The sequence below is a fragment of the Myotis lucifugus genome, unplaced genomic scaffold, assembly GCF_000147115.1.
Source record: "Myotis lucifugus unplaced genomic scaffold, Myoluc2.0 scaffold_110, whole genome shotgun sequence".
Classification (NCBI taxonomy): Eukaryota; Metazoa; Chordata; class Mammalia; order Chiroptera; family Vespertilionidae; genus Myotis; species Myotis lucifugus.
The window spans coordinates 221,322-235,862 of record NW_005871158.1 but is presented as its reverse complement, the minus strand read 5'-3'; the positions used below and the strand labels follow the sequence as shown (position 1 = coordinate 235,862).

The 14,541-nt window shown below is 38.7% G+C and overlaps 1 protein-coding gene across 3 annotated transcripts in view; it reads left to right on the top strand.

The window, feature by feature from the left end:
- Positions 1 to 12,805, top strand: part of LOC102418157 (guanylate-binding protein 6) — a 29,872-nt gene extending 17,067 nt beyond the window's left edge. For all 3 annotated transcript variants that reach the window (XM_014459560.2, XM_023757612.1, XM_023757613.1), the window contains 6 exons: positions 7,048 to 7,293; positions 8,638 to 8,918; positions 9,844 to 10,056; positions 10,992 to 11,094; positions 11,410 to 11,603; positions 12,556 to 12,805. In XM_014459560.2, coding sequence (XP_014315046.1) covers positions 7,048 to 7,293; positions 8,638 to 8,918; positions 9,844 to 10,056; positions 10,992 to 11,094; positions 11,410 to 11,603; positions 12,556 to 12,765 — 1,247 coding nt within the window. In that variant the 3' untranslated portion in view covers positions 12,766 to 12,805. The remainder of the gene's footprint in view (positions 1 to 7,047; positions 7,294 to 8,637; positions 8,919 to 9,843; positions 10,057 to 10,991; positions 11,095 to 11,409; positions 11,604 to 12,555) is intronic.
- The last annotated feature ends 1,736 nt before the right edge of the window (positions 12,806 to 14,541 follow it).

The following is a 14,541-nucleotide window of genomic DNA, read 5'->3' as shown; positions in this document are numbered from 1 at the left end:
GCAAAATTACAGTTATGAAGTAGCAAAGAAAATAATTTTATGGTTGGGGGTCACCAAAACATGAAGAACTGTATTAAAGGGTCGCAGCATTAGGAAGGTTGAGAACCACTGCTTTATCTCCTTGGTTAAATTTATTCCTGGGTATCTTATTTTTTTTGTTGCAATGGTAAATGTGATTGCTTTTTAAGTTTCTCTTTCTGTGAGTTTTATTTGTGTATAGAAAAGCCATATACTTCTTGGTTTTAATTTTTTATCCTGCTACATTGCTGAAATCATTTATTTAAAAAAGTAGTTTTTTGATGGAGTGTTTGGGGTTTTCTATGTACAATATCATGTCAACTGCGAATAAGGACAGTTTTACTAATGTTCCAATTTGGATGCCTTTTATTTCTTCTTGTCTGATTGCAATGGCTAGTACTTCCAGTACTATGTCAAACAGAAGTGGTGAGAATGGGAATCCCTGTCTTGTTCCTTTTCTTAGCGAAAATGATTTTAGTTTTTGCCCATTGAGTATTATGTTTGTCATATATGGCTTTAATTATGTTGCGGTATCATCCTTTTATTCCCATTTTGCTGAGCATTTTTATCAAGAAAGGGTGTTGGATTTTGTCAAATGCTTTTTCTGCATCAATGGATATGATTATATGGTTCTTATCTCTTAGTTTCTTTATGTGATATAACACGTTTATTGATTAGTGGATATTGTACCATCCTTGCATCCTCAGAATAAATCCCACTTGGTCATGGTGTATGATCTTGCTAATGTAATGCTGGATTTGATTTGCTAATATTTTGTTGAGAATTTTCGCGTCTATGTCCATGAGGGATATTTTCCTATAATTCTCTTTCTTTGTGTGTCTTTATCTGATTTTGGTATTAGAGTAATCTTGGCTTCATAGAAAGACGTTGGAAGTGTTCCCTCCTCTTAAATAGTTTGGAATAGTCTGAGGAAGATAGGTTTTATTTCTTCTTTGAATGTTTGATAAAATTTCCCTATGAAGCCATCTGGTCCAGGGCTTTTGATTGTTGGAAGTTTTTTGATTACTGCTTCAATTTCCTCCATAGTTATTGGCCTATTCAGATTTTTTTTATTTCTCCTGGTTGAGTTTTGGAAGGTAGTATTTTTCTAGGAATATGTGCATTTATTCTATTTTGACCAGTTTGTTGGAATAGTGTTGTTCACAGTATTTTTTTTTTTGTAATCCTTCATATTTCTGTAGGGTCTGTTGTTATTTCGCCTCTTTAATTTCTGATTTTGTTTATTTGAGTACTCTCTCTTGGTGAGCCTGGCTAGCGGTTCATCAATCTTGTTCATCCTTTCAAAGAACCAGCTCTTAGTTACATTGATCTTTTGTATTGTTTTTTTTTTTCCTGGTCTCTATGTCATTTATTTCTGCTCTGATCTTTAGTATTTCCTTCCTTCTGCTCACTCTGGGCTTTTCTTGTTGCTCTCTTTCTAATTCTTCTATTTACAGAGTTAGATGGTTTCTTACTAGTTTTTCTTGTTTTTTGTTTGTTTTTTTTTAGGAAGGCCTGGCATGCTATTAACTTTCCCCTCAGAATTGCTTATACTGTGTCCCAAAGATTTTGGATTGTTGTGTTTTCATTGTTATTTGTTTCCAGGATGTTTTTTTATTTCTTCTTTGATCTCTTTGGTAACCCAATCATTATTTAATAGTATGCTATTCAGCCTTCAAATGTTTGACTTTTTTATTGGTTTTATTGTAGTTTATTTGTAATATTATGCCATCGTGGTCTGAGAAAATGCTTGATATGATTTAAATCTTCTTAAATTTGGAGATACTTTGCCTGTGTCCCAATATGTGGTCTATCTTTTGCAATGTCCCATGTGCACTTGAAAAGAATGCATATTCTGTAGTTTTCGGGTGGGTTGGAATGTTCTAATGATGTCAATTAAGTTCATCTGATCTAGTGAGTCATATAGGATTGTTGTTTCTTTGCTAATTTTTTGTCTAGTGGATTTATCGAGTGATGTTAATGGGGGTGTTAAAGTCTCCTACTATGATTGCATTGCTGTCAATCTCTCCCCTGATATCTCCCAGAAGTTTTTTTATGTATTAGGGTGCTCCTGCATTGGGTGCATATATGTTTACCAAAGTTATAACCTCTTGTTGTATAGATCTCTTTAGAATAATGAAGTGGCCTTTCTTGTCTCTTGATATGGCCTTCACTTTGATGTCTATTTTATAAGATATAAGTATTGTTACCCCAGCATATTTTTACTTTCCATTTGCCTGCTAGATATTTTCCCATCTCTTCACTTTCAGTCTGTGTGATTCCCTTGTTCTGAGGTGGGTCTCCTGTAGACAGCATATATATGGGTCATGCTTGCTTATCCATTCATTCACTCCATGTCTTTTGATTGGAGCATTTAATCCATTTAAGTTTAATGTTATTATTTTTTAAAAATATGTTTTATTGATTTTTTACAGAGAGGAAGGGAGAGGGACAGAGAGTTAGAAACATTGATAAGAGCCAAACATAGATCAGCTGCCTCTTGCACAGTCCCCACTGGGTATATGCCCACAATCAAGGTACATGCCCTTGACTGGAATCAAGCTGGGGACCCTTGAGTCCGCAGGCCGATGCTCTATTCACTGAGCCAAACCGGTCAGGGCTAATGTTATTATTCATTGGCACTTGTTTGTAGACATTTCTGTGCTTTATGCCTGTGTTCCTTCCTCCCTGTCTATTTCTTCTTTTCACAGCATTCCCTTTAGCATTTCTAGCATTGCTGGCTTGGTAGTGATAAACTTCCTTAGCATTTTTTTTTTGTCTGCCAATCTCCTGATTTCCCCTTCTATTTTGATTGATAGTCTTGCTGGATTGAGTATTCTTGGATTCATTCCATTGCTTTGCATCACTTTTTATACTTCATTCCATTCCCGTCTAGTTTGGTATGTTTGAGTCGAGAAATCATTTGATAATCTGATGGGGGATATTTTGGAGTCAACTCTCTGTCTCTCTTGCAGCCTTTAAGATTCTCTCTTTGTCGATAACATTTGCCATTGTAATTATGATTTATCTTGTTGTGGGTCTTTTGGGATTCATCTTGCTTGGGAATCTCTGTACTTGTGTGACTTTTTTGTTCCCAATATCAGGGAAGTTTTCTGTCATTATTTTTTCAAATAGATTCTCTAGTCCTTGCTCCTCTTCTTGTCCTTCTGGTGCCCCTGTTATACATATCTTACTTAATTTTGTGTTGTCCCAAAGTTTCCTTATGCTCTCCTTCTTTTTTTTAATTTTTATCTCCAGTTGGTGTTCAGTTTGGGTTTGTTTCTCTTCCTTATCTTCTAACTCAATAATTTGGTCCTCTGCTTCTTCTGGTTTACTGTTGAAACCTTCTATAGCATTTTTGATTGTAGCTATATCACTTTAGATTTCTTCCTGATTTTTGCATAGGTTGTTGATTTTCTCATCCATCAGGTTTATGAACTGTATGACCATTACTCTGAATTCTTTTTCTGTCACATTGCATGACTCCATTTCACTTATTTCCTTTCTTAGTGATTTCTCTTTTTTTTTTTTCCCTCTGGGGATTGTCTTTGTCTTTCCATTCTAACTATCATCAGAAGGTCCCAACACCGAGTTGCAGGGGCCTGTGCCATGTGCAGTGGAATCATTGCGCCACCAGAGTGTCACTGAACAGCTCCGACACTGAGGCCTGTGGCTGCCATGGTTCAGTGGGTGCCATGTGCGCCGAGAATCAGAGTCACGGGCGCTCAGTGCAGCCTCGTGCATGCATCTAGAATCAGGCACCCCGCATGCGCCACACTGAAAAAAATAATCCCTGTGGTCATGCACCAAAAATCAGAGTCCCCTGGCGTGCACCAGGAGTCAGGGTCCCCATATGCATGCTCCAAGAATTGAGTATTGGAGGCTCGGTCGCTTGGTGCGACCTTGAGCCAAGAATCAGGGTCCCTGTGTGCATGTGTGCTAAGAATTGGAGTCACTGGAGCTCAGTTTGCTTGCACTGAGAATCAGGGATCCAATGTGCATGCAATGAGAAAGAGTCCCAGCATGTGCCTGCCGAGAGTCAAGTTACTGGTGTTCAGTGCTGCCTTTTTCTGTGCGCTGGAAAGGCACGACTGTGTTGTCTGGTGGTCGGCAGCTGTGGATTGGGAAGACACAGTTTTTGCTGCCTGGACCTTGTGCCCTTGATTGGATTTACGTACCAGTGGTGGCTCACAGAGGCACCTGGTGGCTGTTTGCCAAGGTGGAGCACTCAGAGGGACTCTGGCGCTGAAGCTGTGTGACTCGCTGTGTCTGTGGGCAGGCAGCCAGGAAGGAGGGCATCCCAATTTCTATTGCCAGGGCATGGGTCCTTGTTTGGATACAAGTGCACCCAGCAGGGGCGCAGAGCGGCACTGAAGAGCCACCTTTCAGGCGTGGGCTCAGGAGGCCTGCACAGTGGAAAGGCATGACTGTGGTGTCTGGAGGTCGACATCCTGGAAGAGGGAAGTCACACTTACTGCTGTAGGAGCCATGCACCCTTGGAGGTGGAAGTCCTAGGGTTCTGCAGGTCTGCAGGCGGGGCAGCAGGATTTTGACTGGAGTGACTGCAGGGTCACAGGCAGTGCCCAAGGCCAGTCTGGGTGGTGGTGCTGATGAGTTCCTAGAAGAGGCTGGTCTCCCCTTCAAGATGGTAAGGGCTCTGTGCCCGAGCCCCACAGCCCAGGAAGTGCTGGTGGCGATGGTAGGTGCTCCTGTCCAGGAGAGCCCAGTCTGCCAGCCTCTGATATTCCTGCTGGATTTAACTGTCCCTCACTCACTGACACCTATTTTCAATTGTAGTTTACACTCAATATCATTTTGTATTTTTTGCAAATATATAGCATAGTAGTTAGATAACACATACTTTACAATGATATCTCCCTATATTTCAAGTACTCACCTGGTACAATACATAGATATTACAATATTATTGACTATATTCCATATGCTCTTTTTTACATCCCCATGAATATTTTCAAATACCAACTTGTATTTGTTAATGCCTTCACTTTTTTCACCCCCACTCTCCTCATGCAGCCATCAATTTTTTTTCTCTCTATATATTAGTCTGTATCAATTTTGTTTGTTTATTTTATTTTTTAGAATCCACAAATAAGTGAAGTCATATTATATTTGTCTTTCTCTGTCTAACTTATTTCACTGAGCACAGTACTCTCTATATTCATCCATGCTATCTCAAATGGTATGATTTCATTCTTTATTTTGATTGAGTAGTATTCCATTGTGTATATGTACTACCTATACTTTATCTACTTGTCTATTTTTGGGCACTTAGGTTACTTACATATCTTGGCTATTGTATATAATGCTGCAATGAATATAGGAGTCATATATTCTTTTTGAATTAGTGTTTTGGATTTCTTCAAATATATAACTAGAAGTGAAGTCACTGGGCCATAAGGTATTTCTATTTTTAATTCTTTTGAGAATCCTCCATCCTCTTTTCCATAGTAGCTGCACAAATCTGCATTTCCACCAACAGTGCAAAATTGTTCCCGTTTTCCCACATCCTCACCAAACCTTATTGCTTGTTGATGTATTAATGAGAGCAATTCGGACAGGCATGAAGTGATATCTCATTGTGGTTTTAACTTGCATTTCTCTGATTATTAGTGATGTTGAACATCTTTTCATACGTGTATTGGCCTTCATGTCTGAGATTTTACTCTGTATGTTTTATTCTAGTAGTTTTATGGTTTTGAGTCTTACATTTAAGTCTTTAATCTATGTTGAGCTTATTCTTGTATATGGTGTAAGACGGTGGTGTAGATTCACTTCTTTTGACATATTTGTCCAATTTTCCAAGGCCATGCACCACTAGGCTGCCTTTACCCCATTGTATGTAGTTTTGCCTCCTTTGTCATCTATTAATTGATCATATTTGCATGGGTTTATTTCTGGGCACTCTGTTGTGTTCAATTGATGTAGATGTCTGTTTTTATTCCAGCCCTATGCTGCTTAGATTACCATAACATTATATTATTGTTTGGTATCAGGTAGCATAATACTTGCATCTTTGTTCTTTCTCAGTATGTCTGTGACTATTCAGGGTCTTTTATGGTTTCATATACATTTTTGGATTATTTATTGTACTGATGTGACTAACACCATTGGTATTTTGACAGGGATTGTGTTGAATCTATAGATTCATTATAGGCATTATAGACATTTTAATTATGTTAATTCTTTCTATCTGTATCATAGCTTTTATTTCAATTTACCGATATTTACCCATGCTACAATTTCAAAATAATAAAAATATTTGAATGTGTTACATGTATATGGCCACGTAGGTATCTGATGAACCCCTGAAAGAAAATCCACTTCTGATTTATACACTCCTGATTTCATGTTTCTATTTATGGTTTCTCAAAAACAATGAGAAAAGGGCTACATAGAACAGCAAAGCTATCAAATGAATATAGTTATTTTCTTTAAAAAGTTTAGAGACTAATGGTGATATCTTAAAATTATGTTTTAGCTACATTTACTCTTCACTCTTCAGAGGATTTTATTTTTTTAAAAGCTAATGCTGTACACATTATTTTTAGCATCTAAACAGTTTTCCTTAGATAATCTGGTGTCATTTCCAACATTGTTTCATTAATTCTTGTTTGGCTCTTCATTTTCATCCACAGCTTCATTTCCCCATGGGATCAAGGTTACCAAAAACTTACATTTGACCCATGTTTCTGTTATTCATTCAGTAGCTAATATTGACAATATAGAAAATACTCTACCTTTTTTAGGTCCAATAACAGCAATAGGTTGTTGTAGTTGTTTTTTAAGCATATTTAATCTCTTCCAAAATTTTCCCCCAAAGTTGCATCGTTGGTAAATTTGACGTTAAAGGAGCATTTGGTTGTCCATGCTAAAGGAGGTATAACCAGAAGTTATACAGAGAGAATATGGCAAAGATACACATATACCTGTCATAAAAATCTTTAGGTCCCTTGTCCACAGACTGCTCCTACTGTAATACCTGTTTTTGTTTTTGTTTTAATCTTTTAGGCCTGAATCCCAAAGCTCAAATATCTAATCTCCCTAGAGAGTGCATCCGCCATTTCTTTCCAAGAAGGAAGTGTTTTGTCTTTGACCGGCCAATAAATGACAAAGAACTCCTAGCCCATATTGAGAAGGTTGTAGACAACCAACTGGATCCTAACTTCAAGGAACAAACAAAGAACTTCTGTTCTTACATCCTCACCCAGGCGAGGACCAAGACCCTCAGAGAGGGAATCATGGTCACTGGGAAACGTGAGTCTCCATTTCACATTTTGTGGGGCCTGATATTTGTTGAATATATTATAGGATGTGTTCTCCAGGATTTGTGTTTGATTCTACATAGAATTATGGGTCTACAAAAATTCATACTCAACGAAGACACATGTATCCTTGTCACACTTTTGGGTGTTTATAAATTCCTCTTCAAAATTACAACCATTGACAGCAAAATCTGCAATATCCATACTAATAAAACATCTACGCAAAAGGAATCACTAACTGGGTAGAAAAATAGAATACACTGTTTCCTTAATTGAAGTCCTTTATAATGAGTGAGATTTGGAAGGAGAATACAAAAGATATTTTGGGGGGTTAGAGCAATTTAACAATGCACCTGAGCACATAAAGCTCCGAAAATTTACAGGAAGCTTTAGAATTCAGAAAAATATAGGATCACATTTACCCTGCCTCATCTGTCAACCTATGTAAGCAATTTACTTCTAAGATTTTCAATGCGAAATTGTGTTTTCCAGATATCCTTTAGTATGTTAGATAAAGGAATGTATTGAATTATGTTAGCCTTGTATTCTAAAGAAACAAATTAGAGTCAATGGGACAATAGTGTAACTGGTGGAAATACATTCTTTTGTGGTGTTGTGTGAAAGGAATTTGAGGGACCCTTATGTAGGAGGAGTTTTACGCGATAATGGCAAGTTTTATTAAAGTGAAAAGCAAAGTACACTCTCAGGGAGACAGAGAGCTGGCAGGCTAGAGGGCAGCTACTGCCCTGAGGTATTTGTGAACCTTCCCATATATATTCGGGTTTGGGAAAGGTCAGGCTTTCTTTAAAACTGTCCAATCTCTTTCCTGTTTTCTTCAGGGCTTGTGTCCTTCCCCAATGAAATCTTTCCCCCGTATTTTTCCAGTTTTGTGCCTTTCCCCACTTATGTTCCACATTTTGGCTCCTATTGCACATGCTTCATTGTTTTGCTTGGTGATTTGGCTCCTATTGCACAGGTACTTAGTAAAGGTATTCTCTCTGTGCCATTTTTTCTCCCATCCTAGTTAGTTGGGTGGACTCCCCAGGGTGATTGTAAGGCTATTTTTTCTATTTAATCAGGCTTTAACAGATGACTAATTCCAGTAGCTCCCTGGTATCTTGTTAATATCTAACTAACTGCATATACCAATAGCAGTAGATGGAAGTTGTATGTGTGTGTGTGTGTGTGTGTATGTTTGTGTGTGCACGCATGCACACATATGTGTGTTAGTTGTGAGAGACAGACATATAGAGAGATTTAGAAATGTAGTCTCCAAATCATAGATGCTGTTGAGTGATAAACTGATATTTATCCCTTAAATTTCCTGGCTTATTAGGGCTGAGGACTCTGGTGGTGACTTATGTGGATGCCATCAACAGTGGTGCAGTGCCTTGTTTGGAGAATGCAGTTACAACACTGGCCCAGCTTGAGAACTCTGGGGCCGTTCAGAAGGCAGCCAACCACTACAGCGAGCAGATGGCCCAGAGAGTGAGCTTCCCCACAGACACGCTGCAGGAGCTGCTGGACCTGCATGCAGCCTGTGAGAGGGAAGCCATTGCGATCTTCATGGAGCACTCCTTCAAGGATGACAACCAGGCGTTCCAGAAGAATCTTGTGGTACTTTGCCTTAGTATTTATTTACCCTTTGTGACCTTTTCATTGAAAATTAAGCCTAGAGGAGCTTTTCTGACCCCAGTCCTCCTCTCTCACTCATGGATAGAGTGATCTGGATTCTTATGAGGGATGCAATTTTTTTTAATATATTTTATTGATTTTTTTACAGAGAGGAAGGGAGAGAGACAGTCAGAAACATCGATGAGAGAGAAACATCAATCAGCCGCCTCCTGCACACCCCCCACCGGGGACGTGCCGGTAACCCAGGCACACGCCCTTGACCGGAATCGAACCCGGGACCCCTCAGTCCGCAGGCCGATGCTCCATCCACTGAGCCAAACCGGTTTCGGCTAGGGATGCAGTTTTAAAAGACTGCATTTTCTTCTTCATCTCCCCAGGTACTTTATGTAAAAATTTATATGGTCTCTGATGCATAATTAGCATAGACATCTTTCTGAACTGAACACTTACATTGAATTCAAGCCTGCCCTGAATACCCAAAAGTCATTCCTTCTCTAGATGCTTTTTGAGAACAATCTCCCATTCCCAGGAACCAAATTTCTCTTAACAGACCCTCATACCAGGCTATTTTCAATTCCTATGGCTCCTTATTGTTTCATTGTGTCATTGAAAATGAAATTAACAAAATTCACAGTTGCAAGGAGCCATAGAGATAAGGTAATTCAACACCAATATTATTGATGAAGAGCCTGAGACCCAGAGAGATTAGATGCTTTCCCCTCCTCACATGGAATTTTCAGGGTTGTGAGTAAAGGAAGCCTTGTAATTCCTGTTTTATTCCATGTCCTTCTCCAACAGAAGGCCTTTCTCATGAGGACCACAGCTAGACTTCCTTCCACCAGGTTCTTTGGAACTTTTTCTCTTCTGTTCCTTTCTCCTGGTGACAGCCCTTTATACTTCCTTTCAGGAAATCATAAAGGATAAGCAGGATAAGATCTTGCTGCGGAATGAAGAGGCATCTGTTAAATTCTGCCAGGAAAAACTTGAGCATCTTTCCAAGTCGCTGATGGAAGGTATTTCAGCAGGCATTTTCTCTGTTCCTGGTGGTCACAAGCTCTACATGGAAACAAAGGAAAGGCTTGAACAGGACTACTGGCAAGTGCCCAGGAAAGGAGTGAAGGTGAGGAATAAGGGAGCAGAGGGATCCTACAGATTAAAGTCAAGGGGGTCTCCTGGAAATCGGTCACAGCATCAGTTGTGGGTAATATGGGAGCATGAAGATATCATGACTGTTTTAGCGTTAAAGACCCATAATTTTGTCTTTCTTCCTAAAGAGAGTCACAATGTCCATTCTCAAAAAAGAATATGGATCTCTGAAATTCATAAAAGACAGAAGAGAAACAATCATTTTCCATCCAACAATATAACATTCAGTGAGTCAAAGGCAAACAATTTACAAGTTAAATTCAGAATTTTTGTATTCAAGGCTGATCAAAAGCGAAAAGGAAGTCAATCACGTCCATAATTGCATACAGCGTTAAAGTACTTATGAATCTGAGATAGTTGGCTATAGAGGTGGTGGTACCAACGAATAATATTAAAATAATAATGATAATAATGCTATTCATATTTATTGAACTCTTATTGTTAAGGCATAATATTGAGTTCTTTCCCATGAATTTTAATGTTATCCTTCAAGTAGCATTAAGAGGCATCTATACACTTGGTGAACATTTCACATATCTGAACTGAGAGGCAGAGATGGGATAAAATGACTTGTTCAATGGAACAACCAGCAAGTGGCAGAGGAGAAAAGCAACACTAATTGGAGATAACATTTTCCCTGGGAGGCAACTATACAAAAGCACCAGAGACAGTGGTTGTGCAGAACTGAACATGGTTCTCTCTGGCTGGAATGTAGAGTGAATAGAAGAATGTAGCACTAGGGGAGAGACTTCAGGGGTATGAAGAGCTTCTGGTCTCCCTAATGAGATTGGAAACTGTGGAGACATGATGCAGTTTTAGTCAGGAAGAAAAAATAACCTGGACATTGTTATTTTGAAGCCTATTCTTCCCAGTGGAAATTGAAGTTCTTTGTTCCTCTTGTCTCCTCAGGCCCATGAAGTTCTCCAGAGGTTCCTGCAGTCTCAGGCAGCAACAGAGAATTCCATCCTGCAGGCAGACAAAGCGCTCACGGATGGAGAGAAGGCCATGGCAGGTAAGGGGCAGGGCTGGGCTCACAATGGGTGGCAGGTACCTGCACTGTCCTTTGACAGCTGTGAGAACAAAGCCTCCTGACACAAGGAGCTTTCTCTCCTTCTGTGGGACACTCTCTAACTCTGAAAACACCAGGGCACATCAGCCAGCCAGGGCCTTTCCCATCACACTCTGCTATGAGCTCTTGATGGTGTGGCAAGGGAGCAGTTCAGAGTCTTCCACCTCCCTTACCAGTTTGTTTTGTTCTCAGAGCTCAGGAGGGTAGAGATTAGTCCTCACCTAATTTTCTTCCCTCTGTCAAACCTCCCTGGGGCAGCGGAGCGGGCCAAGAAGGAGGCAGCTGAGAAGGAACAGGAGCTGCTGAGACAGAAACTACAGGAGCAGCAGCAGCAGATGGAGGCACAGAAGAGGAGTCTTGAGGAAAATATATTGCAACTGAAGGAGAAGATGGAGAGGGACAGAGAGACTATAATAAGGGAGCAGAATATGATATTGGAGCATAAATTGAAGGTAAGTCCTGCCACGGCCTCAGCAGTGCTCCATGGTCATTGTCCTGGTACCTCAGGTGGATGGAGAATGTTACAGCAAGACCATGGAGGAAACACCATTGCCATTTACTACTTGTGATTTGCTAAAACCTTGAATCTTCCCCTTGTTCCCTTTCTTTGTAAAAAATATCTTTGAAATCTACTCTGTTCATACACTGTGGAGTGGTCAGGACAAGCATCTCCCTTCTGAATACTTGGACAATATAAATAGTTTCTGAGGTGTGATTTTGCGTTATTTTAAAATGACTTATTTTGCCTGAATAAACAGTTATTTGAAACACATGTATTTATTATGACCACCAACTGGTTTGCTTTACCAAGATCATTGCCTATTATCAGGAACCCTGCTACCTTCCAAAGACTTTAAGGTAAATCTATGCTGACAATAAACTATCATAAATGTCCAGATTAAAAATTCAGGGATATGACAGCTTCAAACTTGCTGCATGGTTTCCAGATATGGAGTCTACCCAAGTCATCTTATGTCAAAGGAAGAATTCCTGATTGGCTATCTGTATGTGTTTATAATACGGTTCTAGAGCAATGTGTAATTTCTCATTATTTCTGCATTTGGTTGGCCATATTATTCCTAGTGGGACTGAGAATTGGTGCCAGCAGACCAAGGCTACTTCTCAACTGATATTGTGACTGGCACACATTACATTTGTCCTCAGGCCAGGCTTAGCATCCTAGCAAAACCCTGTGTATATGTGAATATTTGTAAGACTGTAAACTAAGCTTTCTTTCAGTGTTTAGGTCCAAGACAGGATTATTCCTTATTGCAAAATTATCCTTGATTGTGTAAGAGAGAACAATTTTAAGAGTGAAAGGAAAGAGTTCTTAAATAGTAAATGAAATTCTTGAAAAACATGGGAATTTAAAATGTTTTATTTCCCTTCTCACTTTTTTTTTAGGTTCAAGAAGATCTGCTTAGAGAAGGATTTAAGAAGAAATCTGAAGAGATGAATGCAGAGATCAATCATTTGAGAAATATGATTGATACTGCTCAAAATGATAATACTTCCTGGATTGAAAAAGCCATAGATGTCTTTTCAATATTGGTTGGTCCTGGTAAATTTTTTCGCTTTGTGCAAGGCATAGGTTTACTGTTAAAAATGAAATAATTCTCTTTTGTAATAAATTATAGAATGTGGATATATGCTATGGCTTGTTTTTACTGTGTATTCTTTTCAAGTTCAATCAATGAAACAAAAAAAGGTACTTACTAAAGAATATCAATGCCTAGCCCTCATTAATTAGAATTAATGCTCCCATGCTTTGTTATAACATGTTTACCTTATGAAATATGTATGTTTAAATAAATATACTTACAAACAATTCATTGACATCGCTTTAAATGACAAAAGATTAGAAACTACTAAAATATTCATCGATATAAATTGGTAATATAATTTAACATGTGCACATGCTGGAATATTATGCAGCCAGTAAATAGAGAATTCAGCACTATTTTATAGATATACAACAATGTTGAATATATATTGTAAAGTGAAAAAAAGGAGGAACACAAGAAGTGTATAATGTGTTTATTGAAAAAAATGTAAGTACTGTTTGCAATCATAGGTATGTGTACACACTGAATACTTATAGGAGCCCTCAAAGAAGTAATATGAGTTCCTACTCGGGAGAAGTGGGTGCAATCAGGGTAAACATGTCACTTGCTTTTCATTACATACTCTTTCTTTTGAATCCTGTAAAAATAAATAAATAAATAAATAAATAACAAAGAAATGTAAAGTACAATACAAATAATGATAATAACAAGAAAATTTAAAAAATGGCTATTAGATCATAAAAGTTCTCACTGCTTCTAGAAATGACACCAGCCTGCAAAATTAGGGGTTTCAGCTTAAGTCAAAGTATAGAAAGTTTAAAATTTGCATCCGCATCTTGCTTCCTATTAAGCCTTGTTCTTAATCCATTATATTTGCTTCAAAACTAAGAAGCAAGAGACACTTCCCTGTCTCTCTTGGAAATCTCAGGCAGAGTAACTTCTACTTCCTATCCTGAATTATACTTCTAAATTATTAGAAGCAAATTACCAAACATAAGAACTTGCACTGGTGAGAGAGATCCTATCACCTTTAAAAGGGTGGTTTCTGTGCTATAAGCAAGAGCCAAAGAGACATGTGCTACCGCAGAACTGGATGGCCGGCTGGTGTTGGGGATGATAAAACTTGTCACATGGAAGCCAAGTTTTGGCATGTAAATGCCATCAGTATCATGGTTTGCCTTAGCTCAGGCTGCTTTAAAAAGTTACCATATATTGTGTGTCTTAGAAAGCAAATATTTATTTCTTCTAATTCTGAAGGCTGTTAGTTTGAGATCAGCGTGCCAACATTGGGGGTTCTTGGTCAGAATTCTCTCCTTGATTTGCAGAGGGCTGCTTTCTTGTTGGGTCTTCACATGGTGGAAAGGATTGGGAGGAGCTCTCATGATTTTTATAATTAGGGTAGTCAAACAATAGTGCAAGAGAGAGAGTGTAAGTTAGTGAAATATAATTGTCAACTTAGATGTAGGTGAGAAAAAATAACTTTCAAAAATGGGTGCAACTGCTGGTGGGAATGCAGACTGGTGCAGCCACTATGGAAGACAGTATGGAGTTTCCTCAAAAAGCTGGAAATGGAACTCCCATTTGACCCTGTGATCCCACTTCTAGGAATATATCCCAAGAAACCAGAAACACCAATCAGAAAGGATATGTGCACCCCTATGTTCACAGCAGCACAATTCACCATAGCTAAGATCTGGAAACAGCCTAAGTGCCCATCAGTAGATGAATGGATTAGAAAACTGTGGTACATCTACACGATGGAATACTATGCTGCTGTAAAAAAGAAGGAACTCTTACCATTTGCAACAGCATAGATGGAACTGGA